Source organism: Anser anser (genome assembly GCF_964211835.1).
Source record: "Anser anser genome assembly, chromosome: 2".
NCBI lineage: Eukaryota > Metazoa > Chordata > Aves > Anseriformes > Anatidae > Anser > Anser anser.
The window spans coordinates 117,972,148-117,993,411 of record NC_139721.1 but is presented as its reverse complement, the minus strand read 5'-3'; the positions used below and the strand labels follow the sequence as shown (position 1 = coordinate 117,993,411).

The window sequence follows — 21,264 nt, the reverse complement described above, 5'->3', positions numbered from 1 at the left end:
GAGCCGTGGAGCTGAAGCCTCCTTTGGGACTGGGCTTTGGCGGCCTCGTTGCTGGGACCTGGCTCCCTCTGGGATGATCTTCCATGAAAATCTGTCCTGTTCTGGCACAGTTCTTCCCCGTGTCCTCAGCAGTTGGTGCAGGCTGTTACTGGAGTCTTGCATTTCATTTTGCTTTGTAAAAGTCTGGCTCAAACTATTTTTACGGAAAGCTTTCGACATTTATTTGTATTTGATGCTTTTACTAGCATGGATTGAGCTTGCTGGAAGAGAAAAGAGTTGTGAATTTTCAGAGTATTCAGTAGAGGATATTTTGGGGACTACGATTTAGGCTTCTTCTGTGTCTCTTCTGTGTCCTTTGTTAAAAGCTTAGGTTGAGCCTCATTTAAAGATCCTCAGAAAGCTTTTCTATGCTTGGTGGTTACCAGGGCTTATATTAGTGGCTAAATCAAAATATTCTTTAAACAGGTATATTCTGAATTTGTAAATTGCATTAACAGGTTGGAAACAGGCAACTGGTGACTGGGGTGGTAGCGAAATGTCATGTATCAGTGTGTTTTTTTTTTTGTTAGAATTTCTAAAAGACCATATCCATGGATTTGCACTAGGCTAATATTAAATGGCCCAAAGAACAGTGCCGCTTTGGGATGTGCAGACCTGCGTGGAAATTCACACTTTAATGTTCTGGCTCTTAATGAAAACTTCAGATAAGATGGAGATGTGTAAGCTGACTGAAAGCAGCAAAGGGCACAGCTGGATGAACTTCTCTTCTGTGGAAAACAACAGCCGCTTCAGAAGGAATTGCATCAAGGACCAAGGCTGAAAGGAAATCATTGCTCCGACTGTGACGACTTTGATTTCCCCCCCCTTGACTCCTAATAGCTGAAAGACCTCTGACACGGAACTCATTTTTCCACAGTCACTTTGGGGTGAAATACCTTTCTGTGTGGTAAGGGAAGGAAGTAAGCAGAGCTTGCTGCTATTTCAGGACATCATAAGGGAGACTTAGTGTGCTTTATTTCCTTTCGAGGCTTGTGTTTAAATTAGGTGTTCGTCTCCACCCTGCCATGGGGCAGGGAGGGAAGGGTGTTTTTTTTCCATTACCTTTACAAGTAACGATGGCATCTGAAGTGGGAAGGTATTTGATGCAGATGGTGTTGAGGATGTATAGCCAGCTGTTAGCTGGAGAAATGTGTTGATATTCTTTTTATTTCCCGCTTTGTGTCAGGGATTTTTGGCTGCTTCCCAAATGACCACCATTCCTTTACACCGAAGCCTCTTCCTTTATTCGTGAAAGACTTCATCTTTGTCAGTTTTGTATTCTGTGAGTCCGTTCCTCTGCTGCAGCCTCAGCCTCCTTCTCTGTGTATCATGACATGCAAAGGTTTATTCATTATTTTGTTCTGTCAGTCATGGCTGCTCAGAGACATTTCCCATAGGTATAAACTCAGTAATTTCCAGTCTATTAAAAAAAAAATAAATCATTGAAGTGTAAATGAAAACAGTCTTCACTGTGCTCAGTGTTCAGTTAATCGATTGTGAAGCTTATGTTTGGAGGGCTTTATGTCAGTGCAAAACAGCTCAAAACCACTACTTATAAATTTATGAAACATATAAAATATAGTGTAGAAAACCTCAGGTAAAGATTTTAATTTTCAGTTAAATGAGGTATTTGTTTGTCAACCTTAAAAGGACCTGAGTTGCAGTAAACTTCTGATAGAGTTGAAAAATAGCAAATGACCACAAAACTTTGAATAAAAAAAGACCTGATGAAGGAAAGCAATGTGAAATGTGCGCTTTTGAAAGCCTGAATGCTAAAATTGCTGACGATTCAGTGATAACTATAAAAAGAGAGAACATCTCAATCTTATTTAAAACCAGACAAAAAGAAAAAGCAACAACAAAACCAGCAAACACTCAGCACTGGCCATTTGTTTGTGGAGATTCTTTGTCTGTTCATCACAAAGTCACCCATTTTGAACATTTAGGACACGTTGCTGGCGCTCGAGTGCAACACTGCAGGCTGCTGAACTCTGTAGTCTCTATTACAACTTTTGTCACCGCGATGCTATTGAAGCCTGCAGCGTGTCTGGCATTATTTCTGCTTTCTTGGCTCCTCTCCCTTTTCGGGTTGAATAGGCAAGGGCTTAGTGCTGTGTTAGCGGCTCTGGGGGGCTGACACTTGGCTGTGGAAAACAGAAGCGGCTCCAGCCTGGGAGATGAGGTGTGAGCATCTTGAGGGCTGTTTGGAGTGGGGTCCAGATATTGCGAGAGCTCCTCTAAAGCTTTCAGGAGAGATGCTGGTGGTCTGTAAATGCAATCTCTGGTAGATGTTGTTTTATTTTACTTTCTGGTTCAGAGTAAGAGAGATCCCAGCTTATAGATGGGATGGCTGCTAAGCTGTGTTTGCTTTGTTGGGTGCGTTTTATATTGTTGTGGAGCAGTGTTTGCTCTCATGGCAACTCTTCTTCACCAGAAGAGTCTGTTCTCCCCTGTTTTTATGCTCAAAACCATTTCCTTCAAGCTCAAACGTGCTGTTATTTTGCTGAAATAACAGCAGTTTCCAAAGGGCACAGCAGAGCCTTTATCAGTATTTTGTGTGCATTACAAATTCCCTTGGTTACCCTTGTGTCTGTATACTGGGGGCTTGCCGTACCACTTGTGTCCCAGTGATAGTAAGGTACAAGAACATCCAAAGAACTAACTGCTACCTTCTTGGAAAAGTTGTTTGTGCTTTATAGCGATGTAATACTTGCAAAACATTTCCTCAGCATGATTAATGGTCCACCAGATAAAAATCTACCCTGACCAAACTGAGGGAGTGCCTTTCTCAGTGTATTCTTGACATGCTACAAGTTTGCTATTGGATTTTTTTCTTGTTTCTCAGTGATTAAACATACATCATAAGTTATTAATCACTCATCTAGGTGTTTATTTGTAGGCCATCAGCTTTGCATTTTGACTACAAACACTATGAGACAGTTCTTTGCAAATTACCTGTTTGGGTGGGAACTGGTGTCTTGGCAGTATTTACTGCAGTGAGGTAATGTGTGTCACTTCTAAGCAAATGGTTGGGAAACAGTAACACTGGAGTAAGTGTTTTTAAAGTCCTAGGATTAGCGTGGTAGATCTTTAAACATGACTGAGTTCCTTTGTCTCTAATCCTGGTTTCTCCTTCTTCAGGCACAGCTGGAAGCTCAGAGAGCGACTCAGGATTTTCAGAGGGCTACTGAAGTGCTGCGTGCTGCAAAGGAGACCATTTCACTTGCTGAGCAGAGGCTACTGGAGGATGACAAACGTCAGTTTGACTCTGCCTGGCAAGAGATGCTCAACCATGCTACTCAGAGGGTAATATAAATGCAAAGTTGTTTGCCACAGCATCTATCTTTTCCACATTTTTTTTCTCCTTTAGGACACGGTGCTAGTTTGTGAAAGACCAAATTTTTCTGTTGGTCCAGATGTGTGACATATAGCAAATGAAGCCTGAGACTTTTGGGCTGTTACTGGGACAAACTATAGTTCTCTGTCATTCTCTACCTGACTTTACTGGTAGCTAGAGAAGTGGCTCTCAAAAGAAAAAAAAAATCCCCATCTATGTAATAGGAATAAACAATGTCTTCAGGCATATCTGCGTTTGGAGCTATGCCAAAACAGTTGCATAGGGTTGGATATTCCTGAATGCATTTGTTATGGAAACCCTGACTGTGGAGTACCAGGGATATGTTCCAATTTTAGTATAACCTGTTCTCAGTATGGAATAAATTTCAACAAGACAATGTTTTTTTGGAGTATGTCTGCATGTGGAATTACTCAAGAATGTGTGTTGCATTTTAAGTTTGCACACTATTCTGTTACGAATTATCTTTTAAATTTAGACAAGATCTTATCCTTCTTCGTAAGGTCTTTTTGAATCTACAGAAAAGATGCTCTAACAATGAAAGGCAGTATTCATTTCAGCAGCTGTCAAGAAGATCTTCCCTGTCATTTGCCTTGCCTCTTTTTTTTTGCTTGTCTGTTTAAAAAAATGCAGAAAGGTTTTTTTAACATGAAAGAAACAAAAATTTAAGTTAAAAACCTTTGTTCTGTCAGAGTTCCCCTGATATGCCAGTGAAGCTGAGCTTGCTATTCCAAATGTAGTGAGCGTGCCATACAATGCTCGCATTGTCTTGCAGTCCTCAATGTGTTAGCTCTGTTCTGTTGCAGAAGCTTCTCAGTTATAAAAAAGCCTCTATTTCAGAGTGAATTGTAAAAACCAGCTGCCAGAAGACGAAACAGGGAACAAAAAGGATGTTGTCTGTGTAGGGGAGAAATGGAAAACCTGGCATATAAATAAATAAAACACACAAAAATATTCCAGGGTATTGTTTGTGTTACTGTCCCTGTTGTCATAAGGCATTTGCAGATCTGGTACCCTCTGTGCATTTTTGAAGTGAGACCCAACTTCGTGCTCTGTGTGCGTGCCAAGACACCAGCAGCTGTCATTTTTCTCTAGTTGTTATCCTTGTTTGATATGAGCAAAGTCCAGAAATGCATACAGAATCTTTGATTCTAAGAGCAGATAGGTAATAAGTCTGGAAGCATTTAAGGAGTTTAGGAGTTGCTTAGAGCTTCTGGCTTCTGAACTGCTGAGATGTGGCGGAGAGTGGTGGCAACCACATATCAGCTGCCTCTCTCTAGCTGACATAATGAAAATCTGTGTTGTGGTGCACGAGGGAAGAAGTGCTGGGCATCTTGAGAGTTTAAGTGGATTCCTCTTTTCCTTCTGGGGAAGGATTTCTCTTTCCCACTGGGGATCCCAGTGTCCTTCTACAACCCTTAGTGCTTCCCTGACAGTCTGCAGCCAAGAGGACTACGCCTGAGATTTGCAGACCCAGTGACTTAGAGCAGAAGGTGATTTCTCACAGTGGTATGCAGAGCTGGTGGTGTTCACGTTTATCATCACTGAGTGCAAAACATCTACTTGTTAGAGGGCAGATTCAAACCCTGACGTCTCTGATGGTTGCAGCTGAACAGTAAATAGGAACCTCATGTTTATTCACAGCAGATGTACAACCTCCTAGGCACGGGCTGAATTGTATAGAGCAGCTGAGTGCTCCTTGGATGGAAACTGTGTTATCCTACTCTTACTGGTGCTTAAAATAGTCTGGGTAAACTCAGTTCCCAGAACGCATGTATCTGTGCCTTTCCAGGATACAGCAGGTTTCAAAAGAATTACATGGAAGTTTGTCTCCTGATTTTCATTAGCCATGCTGGGGATCTCAAGGCTAGGGGCAGAGCCAACAAGGGGAAAAATAAAATACTGCTGGAAGTGTTGACTGAACAGATCTGGCATTAGTTTTTTGGAGCGCTGACTGAGTTTTATATCCTCTTTTAGGATCAGAGTGAATGTGTTCTTGGTTTCAGTGCATGCACTTAGTGGAGTGCTTAGGGTTCAGTGAGGTAAACAAAATAGCTGGGGGCTCAAGGAGCAGAAAACATCATCAGTCCCTACCAAGCCATGAATGAAAACAAGTTGGCAGATGAGATCTCATAGAACAAAGGTACTTCTTGGCTGTTGGTGTTCTTGCATACTCAGATCATTAGCTGTTAATTACATTAGAAATTACTAATGCTAAGTAATGTTACTAAGGGTGAAGGCTGGGCTTTAAAAAAGAATTCCTCTGTTTCCACATAGCACAATCACTCTTGGAGAAAGTTCTAAAAACAACTTTAGTTGCACTAGCCTTTTTTTGGATTTGCGAGGTTTTTTGCCTGTACTTGTAAGTGACAGATATATTGGACAGAATAATCCTGTGCTGTGCTTTGTACAGCAATGAATCAAGTGTAGAAAAGCATCTCTGGGCCAAATGTCAGAAGTGGGTTACTAATTCACTTGTTTTTTATATTGGTAGAGATGTCAGGCAAGAGTAAAGTGTTTTTATTTGCTATTTTAAGGCAGAGGTAGCGGGTCCTATTAAATTAATCTAAAATTTGGAACAAATCCGAGCCCTACAACAGCTTGGTAGCTGACAAACGGTGCAAGAACATAAGGGAAAAGGGTAGGCAAGAGAACAAATGAGACACTTTTTTTTTTTTTTTTAAATATAAATGTTTATGGAAATACTGCCAGGTTGCTTTTGCACTTGACCTAGTGGCTGTGGACAAAGACTTGTATTCCAGGGCACTGAGCAGGAAATGCTGTTTGCAGACCCTCGCTGGAAGGAAGTGGAGCTAAGGGCTGCACGGTGTAACTGCCTTTTGATTTCTTCATGGATTAAAAAGCTGCTAATACTGCTATTTCTAATTCAGCAGTCTAACAGGATTCGGTAAACAAGCCTTTTGTATCCACTGAAATAGAGAAGTCGTCTGTGTAAACTGATTAGAAATGGAAGTGTTGCAGAAACGTTGCCTCTCCTGGATGGGTTGGAAGCAGAACGTGTGGAAGATACTTTTATTTGCAGAGCAGACATCCAGCATGAGTAGGTACAGGGAGTACAGGGTGTCAGTAATTTTTTACCTTGTGTTTTGAGCTAGGTTTCCAAAAAAGCAAAGGAAGCTGTGTGTTTAAATAGATGCCAGCCTGCCTGTGAAGATGCAACTGATCCCTGCAAGTGTCTGTGCTTGAGCTATGTGCTGACCACAGAGAAGCACAGGGCTGTGAAGCGATCCTGCAAGTCAGGCAGCTTCTTTTCCTTCCTTGGCTCTTAACCTGGTGTATGTTTTTGGATAAATTCCTGTGTTTTTTTCTAAAAGTCCATTTCTCAACAGATCTGATATGGCTGTAATGACACTTAGGCTGGGATTTAGCTCATCAGTTTTAGGTGTCCAGAACCTTACTTTGTACATCTGAGTTAGCTGCTTAAAATTCCCTTGTGATCAAAGGGAGTCTGATCATCAAGCTGATGGTGTCTGGAGAACAATCTGTGTGACCAGATGAGGATGTGCACTCTGAGGTGAATTCTCTGTTGATTATAATGGAAACGCAGTCACCTGGCTTGCACGTAGGCAGGTCTGATGAGCTCTTAAGCTGCCTGGAGAAGAAAAGTGCCGTTTGCTGTTAGACGTCGGCTTACCGGTGTTTTAGGCAATTACAGTTTATCTTTAAAATTTGGAGAATATGTTTTGGGTGTGGAAGTGATGTGTTTGTGCTAGTACCTGTGGTCATGATGCTGTAGTTTGTGGTGCAGAGCGCCGTGCTATGTGAGAGCCAAAGGATGGAAGGTTTTGGAGGGATGAAGGGCAGAGATCTTGGCATTTATTCTCCCATAGAAAACCATTCTTGTACATAAATATATACAAGAGGGAAGTATTAACAGAGCGTTACCTGAAGTTTGAGACAAGTTGGAGCAGAAAGGAAGATACTGCATGAATTTCAAGAGAAACTGCTAATATCTAATTGCTGATGCAATCTGCAAAATGCTCTGCTTTTACAGTCTTTCCTGAGATATGTTCACTTCGTAAGTTCTGGCAGGGAGAAGAAATGTTTTGGCTCTGGATCATGAAACATTTTTAAAAGGAAGGGGTGAAGGGAGAGCGAAGAGGGAGGAGGCATGCTCCCTCTTGGTATAACTTGGCTTGTGAAGCTCCCTTTGATATTACACCGTGCAGTACCATCTGTCAGTGTAAAATGCGTGGGTACTTCGTGATGTGGAGAGAAGAGATACTTCCTACAGATAGAACTACTTGGAGAAAAAGGGGGGGAAAGGCGATGAAAGAAACAACAAAAATACCTTCCCTGCCCTAATCTCTCCATCCCTTTACGCTGGAAGTCAAATGCAGTATGGTTTCTATTCTTCCCTCTAATATCTTTATCCCTTGTATCGTTGACTCTGCCCTTCTGGTTTACTGATCTTGCATTGGCTTACCTCTTTTATTTCTAATACTTCTAGAAAAGTCATCAATTTAAATTTTGGAGAAAGAAACAGATGTCCAGAATAATTCTCTGGCTCAGATGGTCAGCTTTGCTCAATTTCACTGATAAATGTTTCTTTTGCAGCTGTTGTTGTTACTGAAATTTTCCTGGAGTCCATCTTTGACTTCAGCTCATGCAGATTTCTTGGCTGGGAGGAACAAAGCTACTTGTGCAGACCTATTCACTAATAACATATATTCTGTACTGACCATCCTTTCCCAGACGTCTGGGTTGGAAATAGAGGGTAGAGGAGGGAAGAGGAATTGATTGATATCCTTCATGGTATTTTTTTTCTTTTTGTTTTGCAATAGTTGCATCCTGTTGCCTGGGCTACCTGGGAGGGTGAGTCCTGCCTGGAGCTGGTGATCTAGTGATAAAGGATAGGTGTGAGCTACAGAAATGTCCAGTGAATGCGTGGGCATGCTGGAAGCTCATCTGCTCTGGGTGTTTCTGTGTAACAGTACGTTTCCCCCCCTGCTGGGTATAAATGGCAGGTACAATGTCAGGGGGAGAAGTCTTATGAGCAGTCTTAATTTGAGCAGGTGTCATCCTCATGCTTATCTCTGGCTTTTTTGAAGTGATATTATTGCATCTGTGATGGCCTCAGCAAGGTTTGTTGGTGGAAGCACAATAACATTTACTAAACAAAGCAGCTTATTCAGAAATTGTGACCAAAAACTTGTTTAGGAGTCCATGTAAGAATGTGTTTTCCCCCCAGCAGTATTGCTGGGTGTAATAAAAAATCCTTCTTTCCCACACGAGCCTTGTCTGTCTTCTATTAAGACCTTTTTAAAAGGTAAGGCTTTTCCCTGGCTTGTCTTACATTGAACCTCCTGGATGTAAAGCTGGCTGCATGGTTTGCAAGTCTGTTTCCATCCACGTGCCCTGACAGTTTCTGTATTTAGAGGCTGCTTGGCTTTGGTGGAGGAGTGGATCATCTTGTGGTTCCTTCTTGTCTGAATGAAATGCTTAAAAGCATCTCGGCAGTAGAGCGATCTCCATGGAGATACCTCTGTGGGACTGCCTTCAAGTATTGCAGAACTGCGTCTTTGTCCTCAGCCTGGCACCTTGAGCAGCTCTCCTTTGGGAAGGGCACGCACTGTCCCTGCCCTGTCCCCAGGATTGTATGGGTAAGGTGAGCACGACAGCAGAACGCCTATAGGAAAACCAGGGAGCGGGGGGAATGGCATTCCTCACATCACCCATTTCTCAAAAGGATGAACTATACAACCTGTTTTCCTTTCCCAAAAGGGTAATGAGCGTGGGTGTATATGGCTGGCAGCAAGTTCCGTGTTTTGTCAGATAGTTTGAGGTGTTTACAATCTGTCATCCTCAAATCCCAGTTTTGCAGGGGGAAGCATTTCTGTGATGTTTGAGATGAAAGATGTGCAAAGTCAACATGGTGCTCGACGCCTAACCTGTTTTAAGTCCCTGGTGCTGGTAGTACTTAGGTGGTTGATCCCAGGTATCAAAGTCAATGCTAATTTTGCCCCAAGAATGGATGGCAAGGATTGACATCTAATTAAAAATTGGCAAATTTCAGCCGCTCCATTATTTTGTAGCTTCCAGCGCTTTTAAATTGCAGTTTCGTTACCACACTACAAAGAAGGCAAACCAGCTTCTGTGCAGCCTTTGGAGACTGCATTTTCATTTAAGACACTTACATGCTAAAACCAGCCTTGTCTGACATATTTCACCAGGGAAAGTCTTCACATCAGCCCAGCTTTCTAACATTTCAAGATGAGGCTGCAGCTTGTTTTCAGGATGCAGGAGAGCGTGCTATGAATCTGATGGATTTTTTGACCTTTTTTTCCAAAGCTTTTGCCTTATTTATATGTGCAGCAGGGTGTTGAAGTGGGCTTATATGTGTTGAAGGGTGTTACAGTTGAGTATATTATTTTAAGTAATCAGAAGAGCATTTGGAAACCTTTCTTCCTCATAGTTCTTTAGCAACTTTTGTTTAATAATAAGTGGTGTGTGCGGATGAGCAGCTGTGGCCTCCAGTTGTGGTAGCAGGAGCTTCCAGTTGTTGCTGATGCAGTGCAGCTTTGGCCTGTGGCAGTTTCACACTTCTGTTTAGGTATCAGAAAGGACAACGCACCAGTTCTCCCGAGCAGGCTGGCACACCAGGCAGGTGAAAGTTGACTGTGCTCTTTTTCCCTAGTTAGTTTAGCCTGAGGGCTGACACTTTCAAGAACATAGAGCTGTGAGTGAGGTTTTTCAAGATAAAGATACTTTGAATTTTTTCTCTCTGTGCATCTAGGAGCATAGATGACATGTTCTGGTGGTGGAAGCCAGCTGGAACAAATGTGCTTGAAGCAGTTAGTTTTAGGGCTGAAATATTTGAAAACTTATTACTGGAGAAAATAGGCCCTGTCTTTCTTTTTTGTACAAATGCCTTCAGAGTTGAAGGAGGGGGAGTGTGGAAATCGCGTGCTTTCTCCTTACTGCCAGACCCGTGGAGAGGTGTCACCAGTTTTATTACTTTAAACAAATCAGTTCTGGATCCTCTCTGATAGTGCATTTAAGGAAAACGCATTTTCTGACTTGCACCGCAGGCAGCTCAAATTTGCAAAATAAAAGTACCGTGGATAGAACTTCTGGGAAGGCATGACTCTGAGATGCCAGCAGAGCAGCTAATGAAAGGACATTTCCTCTTGCTTTCGCAGAAATTTTGCAGAATCCTCCTCATTGCTTCAAAATGCCCTGGCAGCAAGTGTTTGTTTATGAAGTTTTGAACAAATGACTGCTTGAAGAACTTGCTAGCTTGTGTGTAGCGCAGTAGCCTGGATGGCTGGATAAGGCTCAGGCTCACCATGGAAAGTGGCTGACACTCTGGGACGGATGCGTGTTACAGGGCTGGTCATCAGCGTATCATCACCACCCCTGCATTATAGTGGGTCAGCTTGTGGCCCAAACCTCTGTGTTTTCGATGTTGAAGGCATGGTTTGAGGCTGGCCAACTCTTTAAAGAGAAAAGTCAGTTTTCTATCCTCCTGCAAGCAGGCTGTCTCGTTGGACATGCTGTCTGCTGCCGTTTTCTGGCGACTGGTGGTAATGGTGAGGGGACAGCCTGAACTGCGTTTCAATTCTCTCACCCCTGTGGTTGGGCTTCAGCCGTCTCCTGACTGGAGAGATTATGAAGATACTGTTAAGCAAAATGATCACTGAGTCTTGCTACTCAAATACTTGAACATTGTCTTTTCTCCCTTGAAGGTCATGGAGGCGGAACAAACCAAAACGAGAAGCGAATTGGTTCACAAGGAGACTGCAGCCAAATACAACGCCGCCATGGGAAGGATGAAACAGCTGGAGAAGAAGCTGAAAAGAGCCATCAATAAATCAAAGTAGGTTTCACATTTGGAGATGAGTTTAATGATCAAGTCTGCTTGTAGGAGATACTGATTCTGTGGGGTTTTTGAAACTTGTGAAAGTGTGTTGCCCTTTACAAGATGATTGGTAGAAGAATATTTGTCCTTGCATTTGTTGTCATCCTAAGTGGCTTTTTGAGGCACCCGACTTGATAGATTGGTGAACTAAGTGAGATAAGAAAAGTTTTCTGGGCATGTTCTTAGTTGTGTTCTTGTGCGTTGAACCCTTTCCTGACGCGTGACTTGAGAAACAGGCATATGGGATTTCACGTAGATGCTGCCTACAGAGCTGCAGAGCTCTGTGCGTGGATGTTTTGCAGTTTAGGATTTTTTTTTTGCGATTTAGTTCTTATTTTTAGTTAGGAAGGCAACAAGGCAAGTGACAGAAACCTGAAAAGTGTGAGACTGCATCAGAGTAGCATGCTGTACATCAGACTTGTTTACTTCCTAACGCTGCCGTAGCAAAGCTGTGTGAGAATTGTTCTTGGAGAAAGAAACAGACTTCAGAGAGCATAGCTAAACAGTAAATGTCACGAATAAATGTGTGTGCATTTGATGAGCAGTTTTGCTCTGTTGCAGAGAAATAAAACAGCTTTTTGCTCAGAATCCATTTAAAATTTTGGCCCTGTTTACAACCAATTCTTAATCCTCTTTGTATTTCGCAGTCTTTCTTTATAGTTCCAGACTGTAGCTTGTCTAAACAATCTGCTTGCTGTGTTTAGCTTTTAATCCCTCTATCTTAAAAATGATTTTTTCATGAAATTGGTCAACTAAAAGTCTATTTTGATTGGTGTTTGCTCAATTCAAGACAGGGTTAGCACTTCTCAAAGAAGATCCAGGCATGTTTGCTAAAACAGTATAGCAATGTGGCTTCCTAGAATGAGTTGCATGCTGTTTGTCTGGCACTGCACAGGGACCGTGCAAAAATATCATCAGATCACGAAATGACAGATTCCTGTAGATAAGAGCAATATCTGAGAAGTGGTTTGGCTACCAGGAGTTTCTTTCTTACAATAAGATTTAAAGTAAAGACTGTGGTAAGTTGTCAGTGGGCTCTTCTATACCTTTTTTATAATGATTATAGTGCTGAGCCTGATGCATCAACTGCCTCTTGTGTGATTTGTCTTTTAAGTCTTCATTTTCTTGCTGAAACTACCCTTGTAGGGATGTTGTTGTGTTGTTTCCTTCAGAATAAGGAGATTTTCACTGGTGCGTGGAGGGATCCCAATGTATTCCCTTTTGTTTCACAGCAGGGATGACAGCATAAACCACTTAGGTAGGATGTTTTGGAGTTTCTCTCCAAAAAGGAGAAACACCAATTATTGTAACCTAGTATTAAAATGGAAGATATCGAATGGCGTAAGCAGGTGTATTATTGTGGATGTATTGAAGACATACTACCTAGGGATGTTGGAAAGGTGACCTGTCTCGCAGCATTGCAATTTTCACACAAAGGAAAACTGAAACTGAGCAGAAAACGTTAGTGCTGTCAAGTGGCTACATAAACTGGGAACTGAGGCCGTTGAATTTGCAGCTGCTTGTCTTGCAGGGCATAACTGGCAGGTAGCTGCTTTTCATGGAGGAGTTAATAACAGCAAACTGCTCTGCTCTCCTCCCTGGGCCATGTGGCACAGGAGGTTTGCCTGCAACACCTGTGCGTTTTGGGATCACGTTGTCCAGCCTCTCTCTCCCAAACCCATGGGCAGACATGCTGAAAGAATTGCTGTTTTCTATGCAAAAAATAATTTGCGTTTGCTCCACGCTTCAGTTTGAATTAAGATGCTTAAAGCATTACTGTTCTAAAGTAAGACCAGGACAGCCTGGAGGAAAGTCATTTAGATGATTTGCCCTGTAAAATTGATGTGTGGATGATTACTGCATTGTTTTGGTTTGGTTTTGCTTTTAATTTTGTTTCTGGGTCCTTGCTTGCGAGCTCTGAATGTGCTAATGGCTGCATGTTCTTAACATTCACCAGATCTTATGGCTCAGCGCCACTGAGCTGTAGGACGATGAACTTGTCTGTATTAGCCAGTTCTTGGAAGTCACTTTCTGCTCTGGTGACTTGGGCAAAGTGCCTTTCACTCTTCTTGTCATCTGCTTTAAAAAGCACTTTGAATGGCTCGTGGGTTTAGATAACTGGTGATGCAGGACGCCGATCGCCTCTGCATATCCCTCGCCCTGCTGTGTTGTGGGCCCGGTTTCAGTAACTACAAGATGGCGGATGTGAGAGAAAGGAGTGACCCAAGGAGACGTGAGCCCCTGCCCTGCTAGTGCAGTGCTCTCTGCTCTTCAGGCTCGGTGTCGGGTGCCTGGGTGGTTGTTAGCGATGGGTGAGGAAGAGTGCTCGTGTTTGGGCTCCTACCTGTCGTGGTGCTACATCCTTGTCCTGGCTTGGGTGTCTTACCTGCCAGCATGGCTGCTCGTACATCTGTGTGTGGGTGTGTATATATACATGTGCATGCACAGATACGTGTTTACACCACGCAAACCCACACATGCTCGTTTGCTGATACAAAAGGCTTGTGGAAGCCGATGGGAGGTCAGGATTCAAGCCTGGCTGTGCCCTCCCATTTGGCACCGGGATAAGAAAGGGAGGTGCCGTTTTGTCCATGCCTGCACCCCCATTGCTTTGAGGTGGGGCTGTAGGAGCCCTTTAACTGTGGGATCCAGGCTCCCAGCTGTGACAGCTTACTACGCCTGGAAGGTCCATCTGTGCAGCCTTTGGCAGGGCTGTGTCCCAGCAGAGGGAAGGCAGAGGTGCAATTTGGCTGGATCAGTCTCACCGACAACATCGTATAGCGCTTGCTTGGCTGTGTGCTGCTAGCGAAGTTAAGGGGGGCTGAATAAAAAATAGGACCTATGAAATAAACTAACCACAGAGAAATGAGAACAGGTTATTTTGTGTATGACTGTATATTGAATTCAACCCAAACAAGCATATAGGATTGCAAAGCCAGAGTTTCACATTCTTGAGTTCTGGTGCACAGTCCACAATGCAGCTGCGGTAGGATTTACAGCAGAGGCAAGTGCTGTTTGCTCGGGGAAGTGTTATTTGCTCAGAAAAGGTTGCTGTTGGTTACAGACAGGATGTCTATGCCTGAAGCTGGACGTTGTGTTTAAATATTGCAGAATCTAGGCCTGAGGGAATTGCATTGTCAGCTCTAAAAACTGGAATTTTGCTATTTGTCTTTAGGTCGAAAGACCCACAACAAATAGATGTGTTGGGGGGGGGGGGGGAGGGGGAAGCTGAGAGCACCTGTAGGTGTTCTATCACCTACATAGTAGTCTCTCAGGATTACACTGAAACACAACATAGCTCTGTTAGTGCTGTGAGGAGAGCAACTCCCACTCTAGTACTCTGTGTTTTGTCCCAGTGGTTGTAAACAGATGTTCTTTGTTTTTCCACAGACCTTATTTTGAACTCAAGGCGAAGTACTATGTCCAGCTAGAGGTACGTGCATAGTTCAGATCCACCTGAGACTACTGCTTGTGGTAAATACTGAAATTGCACATTAAGTGCTGCAAGAATAACCGTATTGCATTTCTGTACAAGACTAATTCCATTCCAAACCTCTTATCTTCAACAATTTGCTATGCACATTTTGAAGATAAGACGTTTTGTTTCCTCATGTGCAGTAAAAGCGCTCCAACTCTGTTTGAACCCTGCTGCTCATTTTCAGAGCTGAACAAATACTGTTTGACTGTCTTTGCTTCTCGTCTCTGGATTTCCCCCGCCCCATGTTTTATGCATAGGGCTGCTCATAGTACTCAAACATTACTCAGATGTGAACTTCAGGTTTTGGAAGAAGTGGGATGTCAAGCCCATGGCCTGGGACATGTAGCTGGATGGGCTCCAGGGGGTGCCAGCCCAGCAGGGGCCTGTGAGGTGGACACGTAACAGGGAACTGCATGCTGTGAGTCCACGTCGTTCGTAGTGAAAGCACGTCTAATACCTGTCTTCCTTCGTAGCAACTGAAGAAAACAGTGGATGACCTGCAGGCAAAACTCTCCCTGGCAAAGGGAGAGTATAAGACTGCCTTGAAAAACCTGGAGATGATCTCAGATGAGATTCATGAGAGGAGACGGTCCACCGCCATGGGGCCCCGGGGATGTGGTGTGGGTGCTGAAGGAAGCAATACCTCTGTGGAAGACCTGTCAGCAAGTAAACTGGAGTCAGACAGCGTCTCGAGTGAGTACAGAGCACTTCTGTGTCTGGGAATATCCCGTGGGCATTGTAAGAAATGTTGAAATTAGTTGGCTGTTGTGGGACTGGTTAATTTACGTTACCAGTTATTGCAGGAGTTTGTATTCTTCGATAGACAGTTTTCAAGGGGAAGATGTACGAGCTGAAGTGCAAAAGCTGTTCCCTGTTGTTCTTTGTACAGTTTGTATGGCAGGAACAAAATTAACGCATTTCAAATCATGCTCCTAATTTTTAAGCCAGCGTTTTTTTTGGTGACTTGGCTGGGGCGGTCATGGGCTGCTCTAGATCATTCAGCCAGTTTGCTGAGGCAGCGGTACTGGTTTGAAAATAAGCCCTCTGGTTTTAAAGTAAAGCTCTTATATTTGTGGTGCTGGGCTTATGGCCGAGGGACAAATGCTGTGGCCGCAGTAGCATGGAGAGGTGTGGTGCTTGCACAGGAGGGCTGTAAGGATAAGCTCCTTTACACTGCAAGATCTCTTGCCAATATGCTGTTTCAGTAGAGCATGTGTGCTTCAAACAAATGCAGCGAAGAAACAGCTCTGTGCTAATGCAGCGTACTGAGGCTCTGCATAAGAGATGTTTTTCTTGTGTGACAGCAGCAACTGAGCAAGCCGTAAGCCTGGTTAATGTGCTTATTGGTAGCACTGGGTAGCTTGGGTTGCAAAAACTGGAACAGTCCGTGGTATTTGGTTTGCTTTTGTCCTGGCTTTGGGTGAAAGTGGATAGATTGATACTGCATGTGGCCCCACTTTTTCTTCCCTCCTGGATACTTCCTCCCCTTCTTGGTGCAAAAAGTCTTTTTTGCTGCCCTGTCCCACCAGTCCCAGTTCAACTTGTGTTTCAGCTCTGTTTCTGCAGGGAAAAGTCTAGGTCAGGACTGCAGGAGTTCATAATTTCATGACCCCAGTGCCCAAAAGGTGCAGTGCTTTGTCAGCGCTGGTGCACACCGATGCTGAGGCCATGCGTGCCTGTGGCACAGCTGAGTGGTGCCATGGGCTAGGGGCCATGGGCTGTGGGCCTGGGCTAGTTTCAGTCTTCTGTAGTGGTGGGAGCTTCTGCATGGTGTGCTAGAGCCCCCTCACCATGTACTTTGCAGCTGGGACCTTCCTGTCACAGCAAACAATTTTGGCGTCTGGGCCAGCTGGTACGATGTGGTTTCAGTATGGCTTTTGAATTCCCTGAAGTCCCTAGGTTGTGTCCCCGTGAGTAAGGTCGGGATTGGCTCTTGGGATGCCCACAGGTGCTTCTTTGTTGTGCAGAAGGCCTCCCAGGAGACTTAGGTGTAACAGAATTGAGGGTTTCCTTGTGCTGAAGAAGTTCAGGGGCAGTGTGATACAGGTGGAAGGACTCCAGGTTGTGTCTAGTGCCAGTGTAGAACTGGGTTACGGCAGGGCAGGGCCAGCAGCCTGCCGGGCACAATAACCGAAATAGCCACGAAAGGTTAAGCTCTCATGTTGCAACGTGGGAAGTTTCCATCAAGGCCCTTTTATATCTTTTATATATGGTTTCTGTCTACTGGAGTTAAATAAAGCAGTATCAGCAAGGGTTTTCTGCCCTAGCAGATGCTCCTGTGGGGCATGGTAAGCTCAGATGGTAATAAATAAGCTACAGTTAAAGTTTTGCTTCCTGTAGACTAGCTGGTGTCAGCGCTCCTGGCCAAGTAGAGGACTCCTGTAATGGGAAACATCTCTTTTACCCTACCTTCTTCGCCTTCACCTCCTGCAGTTATCTGTATTGCTTCCTACACGTTGATAAAATACAGTAAGTGAAAAGAAAGGCCGCTTTGCAGTCTTGGATATGACATCTAAAAGCAAAACAACAAAACCCAAACCACAACAAACCGTCTCTGAGAATGAAATGCCATGGAAGGGGGCTCAGGAAAGTGGATAGTGCTGGTTATCAGCTTTGTGCTTTTGAAGCCTTTTCGGTCAGTTCTGCAATGTGTAAATACAGTCCTGCAGTCTGAACATGCAGCAGAAAGAGGCTGGACATCTCTGAAATAACCATGGTGGCAGCTGCCTCCACTTGCCCCCTTTGTGTCCAAGTGGTGTGCAGGGATAACGGGAGGACTGCTTTGAAAGATTTCCTTTGAGCCATTTCATTAGCACTGGCGCTTTGCTCCTGCTCTTCTCTCAAGTTGGTTCTGAGCCTCTCTGACAGCAGGAATCGCGAGGAAATATAGCTGAAAATAACCTCAGGTCATCATAAATGTCGTGCTATTTCCGGGACTTCTTCAGACTGGTGTGATTCCAGCACACATTTTGGTTGTGCAGAGGCTGATGCACGTGAGAAACCTTCTGATCCCAGTGAGACTCCTGGAGTGCAGAAAGCCTGGTTCACAGGTCCCCATCCCGCAGTGAGCTGAGACTGAAAAATGTTGGTTTTTAGCAAAATCTACACCCTGTATCCAGTACAAAATGGAACTTTCATTAATGAATTTCTCCTCCTGTTGCTAGCAGCTTAATCTAGTCAGTTTGGAGTTTTTGGTTTACTTTAGTTAGAGTTCAGGTAGGAGCAAACGTGATCAGGGAGAATGATACCGGCGAGGTTTGTTGTTGTTTCCATTATTTGTTGTGTAGTGCTCCATCCAAAAAGAAATATTAAGAGCTTATGTTGGATTTTTAACTGCAAAAGTGGGAAGATAAGGTGGAAGCAGTCTGCCCCTAGAGCTACGTCTGCCTTTTAATTAGGGAGTAGGTTTGCTAATGGGAATGTTTCTTTCACCATTGCAGTGGCTTCTGAAGTGTTTGAGGACGACAATGGCAGCAGCTTTGTATCCGAAGAAGACTCAGAAACTCAGTCGGTATCCAGCTTCAGCTCCGGTCCTACGAGCCCCTGTGAGGTGCCCACTCAGTTTCCTCCCGCAACACGACCTGGAAGCCTGGATCTGCCCAGCCCTGTGTCCCTCTCCGAGTTTGGGATGATCTTCCCTGTCCTCGGCCCCCGAAGCGAATGCAGCGGTGCATCGTCCCCCGAATGTGAAGCCGAAAGAGGTACGCACAGCTGGATACGCCCTGGGCCAATGCTTTTCAGCTTTATAAAGGGAGCAGGAAAACCCTCTCAGCTCCCCTAGGCATGTCGCAAGCTCACTGAGCGCTGACCCTCTGGCCGCTTCCTTGGGGAAGGCACTTGTTGAAGGCCCTGCGTGTCCCACAGTTAACGATGACATCTAAATGCTTTAACTGTTCTTCTGCTGGCTGTGCAGGTTCCCCATTTTTGTCTCAGTGCAGCAGAGGGGTTCGAGGTTCCTCAGAAATCAGTGATCAGTGGGATTCTGATGGTACACTTATTTTAAGGAAAATTTGAGTTTAATTTTTAATTACTGTCCTGCTTGCTGAAATTCCTGCTTTTCAGAGGGGAAAAAATAAATAAGGTGCCAAAAGGAACCACTTGCAGGCTTTGCAAGCCCTTGCTGACATATTCAGACTAGAGGATTACCACTGTTCTTGTGTACTCCAACCTAAGTCTGTTTACACTGTATCTTACTGATGCAGTGCACAAGATGAGCGTGGCTTGGAAGGCCAACTTCGGTTTTGTTAAAGCATCTTGCTCCTGCTCCTATATTTTTGCGTGCTTTGGCAAAGGAAGCTGCAGAGGGACGACCCGCTTGAGCCTTAAGTTGCAGAATGAAATCTGGATTTAACATCTAGTTTAATCCTTTCTTTGCAGGGGATAGGGCAGAAGGGGCTGAGAACAAGACAAGCGACAGAGTGAACAAGAATAGGAGCAACAACAGGAGCAGCTCCACTGAGGGGCTGGCTTTGGATAACCGAATGAAGCAGCTCTCCCTTCAGTGCATGAAAATCAAAGAGGGAATATGCGCAGGCAGAAAAGCTGCCCAGATTGGCTGAGTCCTCCTTGTGCCCTGTCCTGATTAATGGGAGTATAAATATTTATACATGAACTTCTGAGTGTTTGAAGAACATTGTGCCAATAATATATGCCAAATCTTAAGCGTTTACTCTAAGAATTTGAAACTGCACTAAGAAGTCTAATCGATGTTGAGGGCTGAAGTTTTTATTCAGTAAATCCTTTGTAGGCCAGACAAGATATCAAATGGTAAGCTGTGCCCCTATTTCACAGACTTTGTAAATTGTTTTGTAGCAGCCTGGCTGAAGCAATAACTAGCAATGTTCCTGTGTAAATTCATGCCAGTAGGGGGTCTGAAATTCAAGCCAGACATTTGCAGAGAGCAGTTTGGCTTCAGTTTTGTAGAATGAAATGCTCTTTAGATACAGTGGATCTCTTGAGTATAAGTGGCATATTCTTTAAACATCTGTATTTGTCTGTATTATGCTGAAGCTGTAGAAATATTTTGTGTACAGGAAAGCTGCATGTGTGGGTCTAAAAGCCTTCACTCTTCCCTTGGTGCTCACAGAAAGGATAAAGATTAGTCATGCCTATAAAAACTGGCGTAAGACAGAAACGGGATGGTAATGCTCAGCAGCGATAGGCCCTTTCTAGCCACCTTCCTGAGTCTGGCTTGGACTCTGAGCGTGATCCAGTGACCAAAAGAGTTGATTGGCCCCTCGCCCTTCCCCTCCCCTGAGAAGTGAAGTATTATTTTCAGCACTTTAAGTGTTATTGCTCGAAAATGGGAGTGATAGATGTTTTCGGGACAGTTATGATAAGGGGTTCATCCTTAAAATATGCATGAAGAAAAAGAATTGCCAGTGTAGATTGACAATGTGTTCTTAAATTGCTCCGTAGGTTGTACTGTGTGGGGTTTTATAACTGTTAAAAGGACTTGAGGTTTTAGTATGCCCTAGAGAAAGTGTTCAATAAAACTAGAAAGGGCACGGGCATGTTTTGCCAGCAGCTGTTAGGCAGTAGTAGTGTCTGGTAATTATGCTAATAAGTGGTAGTAAAAATCCTAGGACTCTTCAGTTTTGGTGGCTAAGCATTTCTGAAAGCACCATTTTATCTAAAATGTCAGTTTCTATTGTTAATTTGATGGGAATTTTAGTATTGCCCGAAGTATTTTCTATTCTATGTTTTTGCAGTCCTGTTGTATTTTGTCCTTGCCACAGCTTGTGTATCTATTCTCAAAGTTAATGTAAAATTCTTCACACTACAGTAAACATTTTTGTTTTCCACATTTCATTTCGAGTCTGTGCAAGCTAAGTGTATCTCAACCGAATCTTCTCCCACAGCAAGTTTAGTCTTTAAATATCCACTTCCAGCTGAAGACTCACTTTGCTATTTAGAATCCTTTGCAGTGCGTGGAAACTGTTACCTCCTGCCAGCTTTCTGAGTCCTTGTATCCATGATTCACTTCTTGCTCTGAATTGTGAGAGACTGGAGATGAAGTCAAGTTTTCAAGTCCCTTAGTACACCAATAAGAGGAAGGTGTATGTTAGACAAACACCTCTGTACTTAATGCTGCTGAAATTTGCTCTAAGGATGTGCAGAACCACAGGTAAAGAAACATGTTTCCATAAAAATTAGATTCAACACATTGTAGCTGTTAAACTATAGTAGCTGTGAATATATGCATTTACATCTTCCAAAGACCATTGGCAGCATTTCCCAGCCCAATACATGCTTAGGAAAAGAAGACTGTGATTCCAGCTTTTGATGTTGTCATTGCTTGGGGAAAAGCTGGGACTGACTGTTAAATATGAAATGAAAAGCAGTAGTGCAGTGTCACACTATTAAATGTCTTACTTAAAATTTCATAACTAAGCTACTGTCTGTATTGCATACAGTTAGAGAAACCAATGGAGGAACTTGAGGCTGAATACCTATTTTTGTACACCTGCCAGTCAAATCTCTAATACACTTGCTTTTTTTTTTTTCTAA

At 43.6% G+C, this 21,264-nt stretch overlaps 1 protein-coding gene across 1 annotated transcript in view; it reads left to right on the top strand.

Moving 5' to 3' along the window:
- The window catches only part of SH3BP5 (SH3 domain binding protein 5), a 48,647-nt gene extending 28,082 nt beyond the window's left edge, over window positions 1-20,565 (top strand). Inside the window, exons 4-9 of the mRNA XM_083825888.1 lie at window positions 3,181-3,345; window positions 11,104-11,234; window positions 14,667-14,709; window positions 15,228-15,447; window positions 18,195-18,455; window positions 19,132-20,565. Coding sequence (XP_083682014.1) covers window positions 3,181-3,345; window positions 11,104-11,234; window positions 14,667-14,709; window positions 15,228-15,447; window positions 18,195-18,455; window positions 19,132-19,313 — 1,002 coding nt within the window. The 3' untranslated portion in view covers window positions 19,314-20,565. The remainder of the gene's footprint in view (window positions 1-3,180; window positions 3,346-11,103; window positions 11,235-14,666; window positions 14,710-15,227; window positions 15,448-18,194; window positions 18,456-19,131) is intronic.
- Window positions 20,566-21,264: the final 699 nt, after the last annotated feature.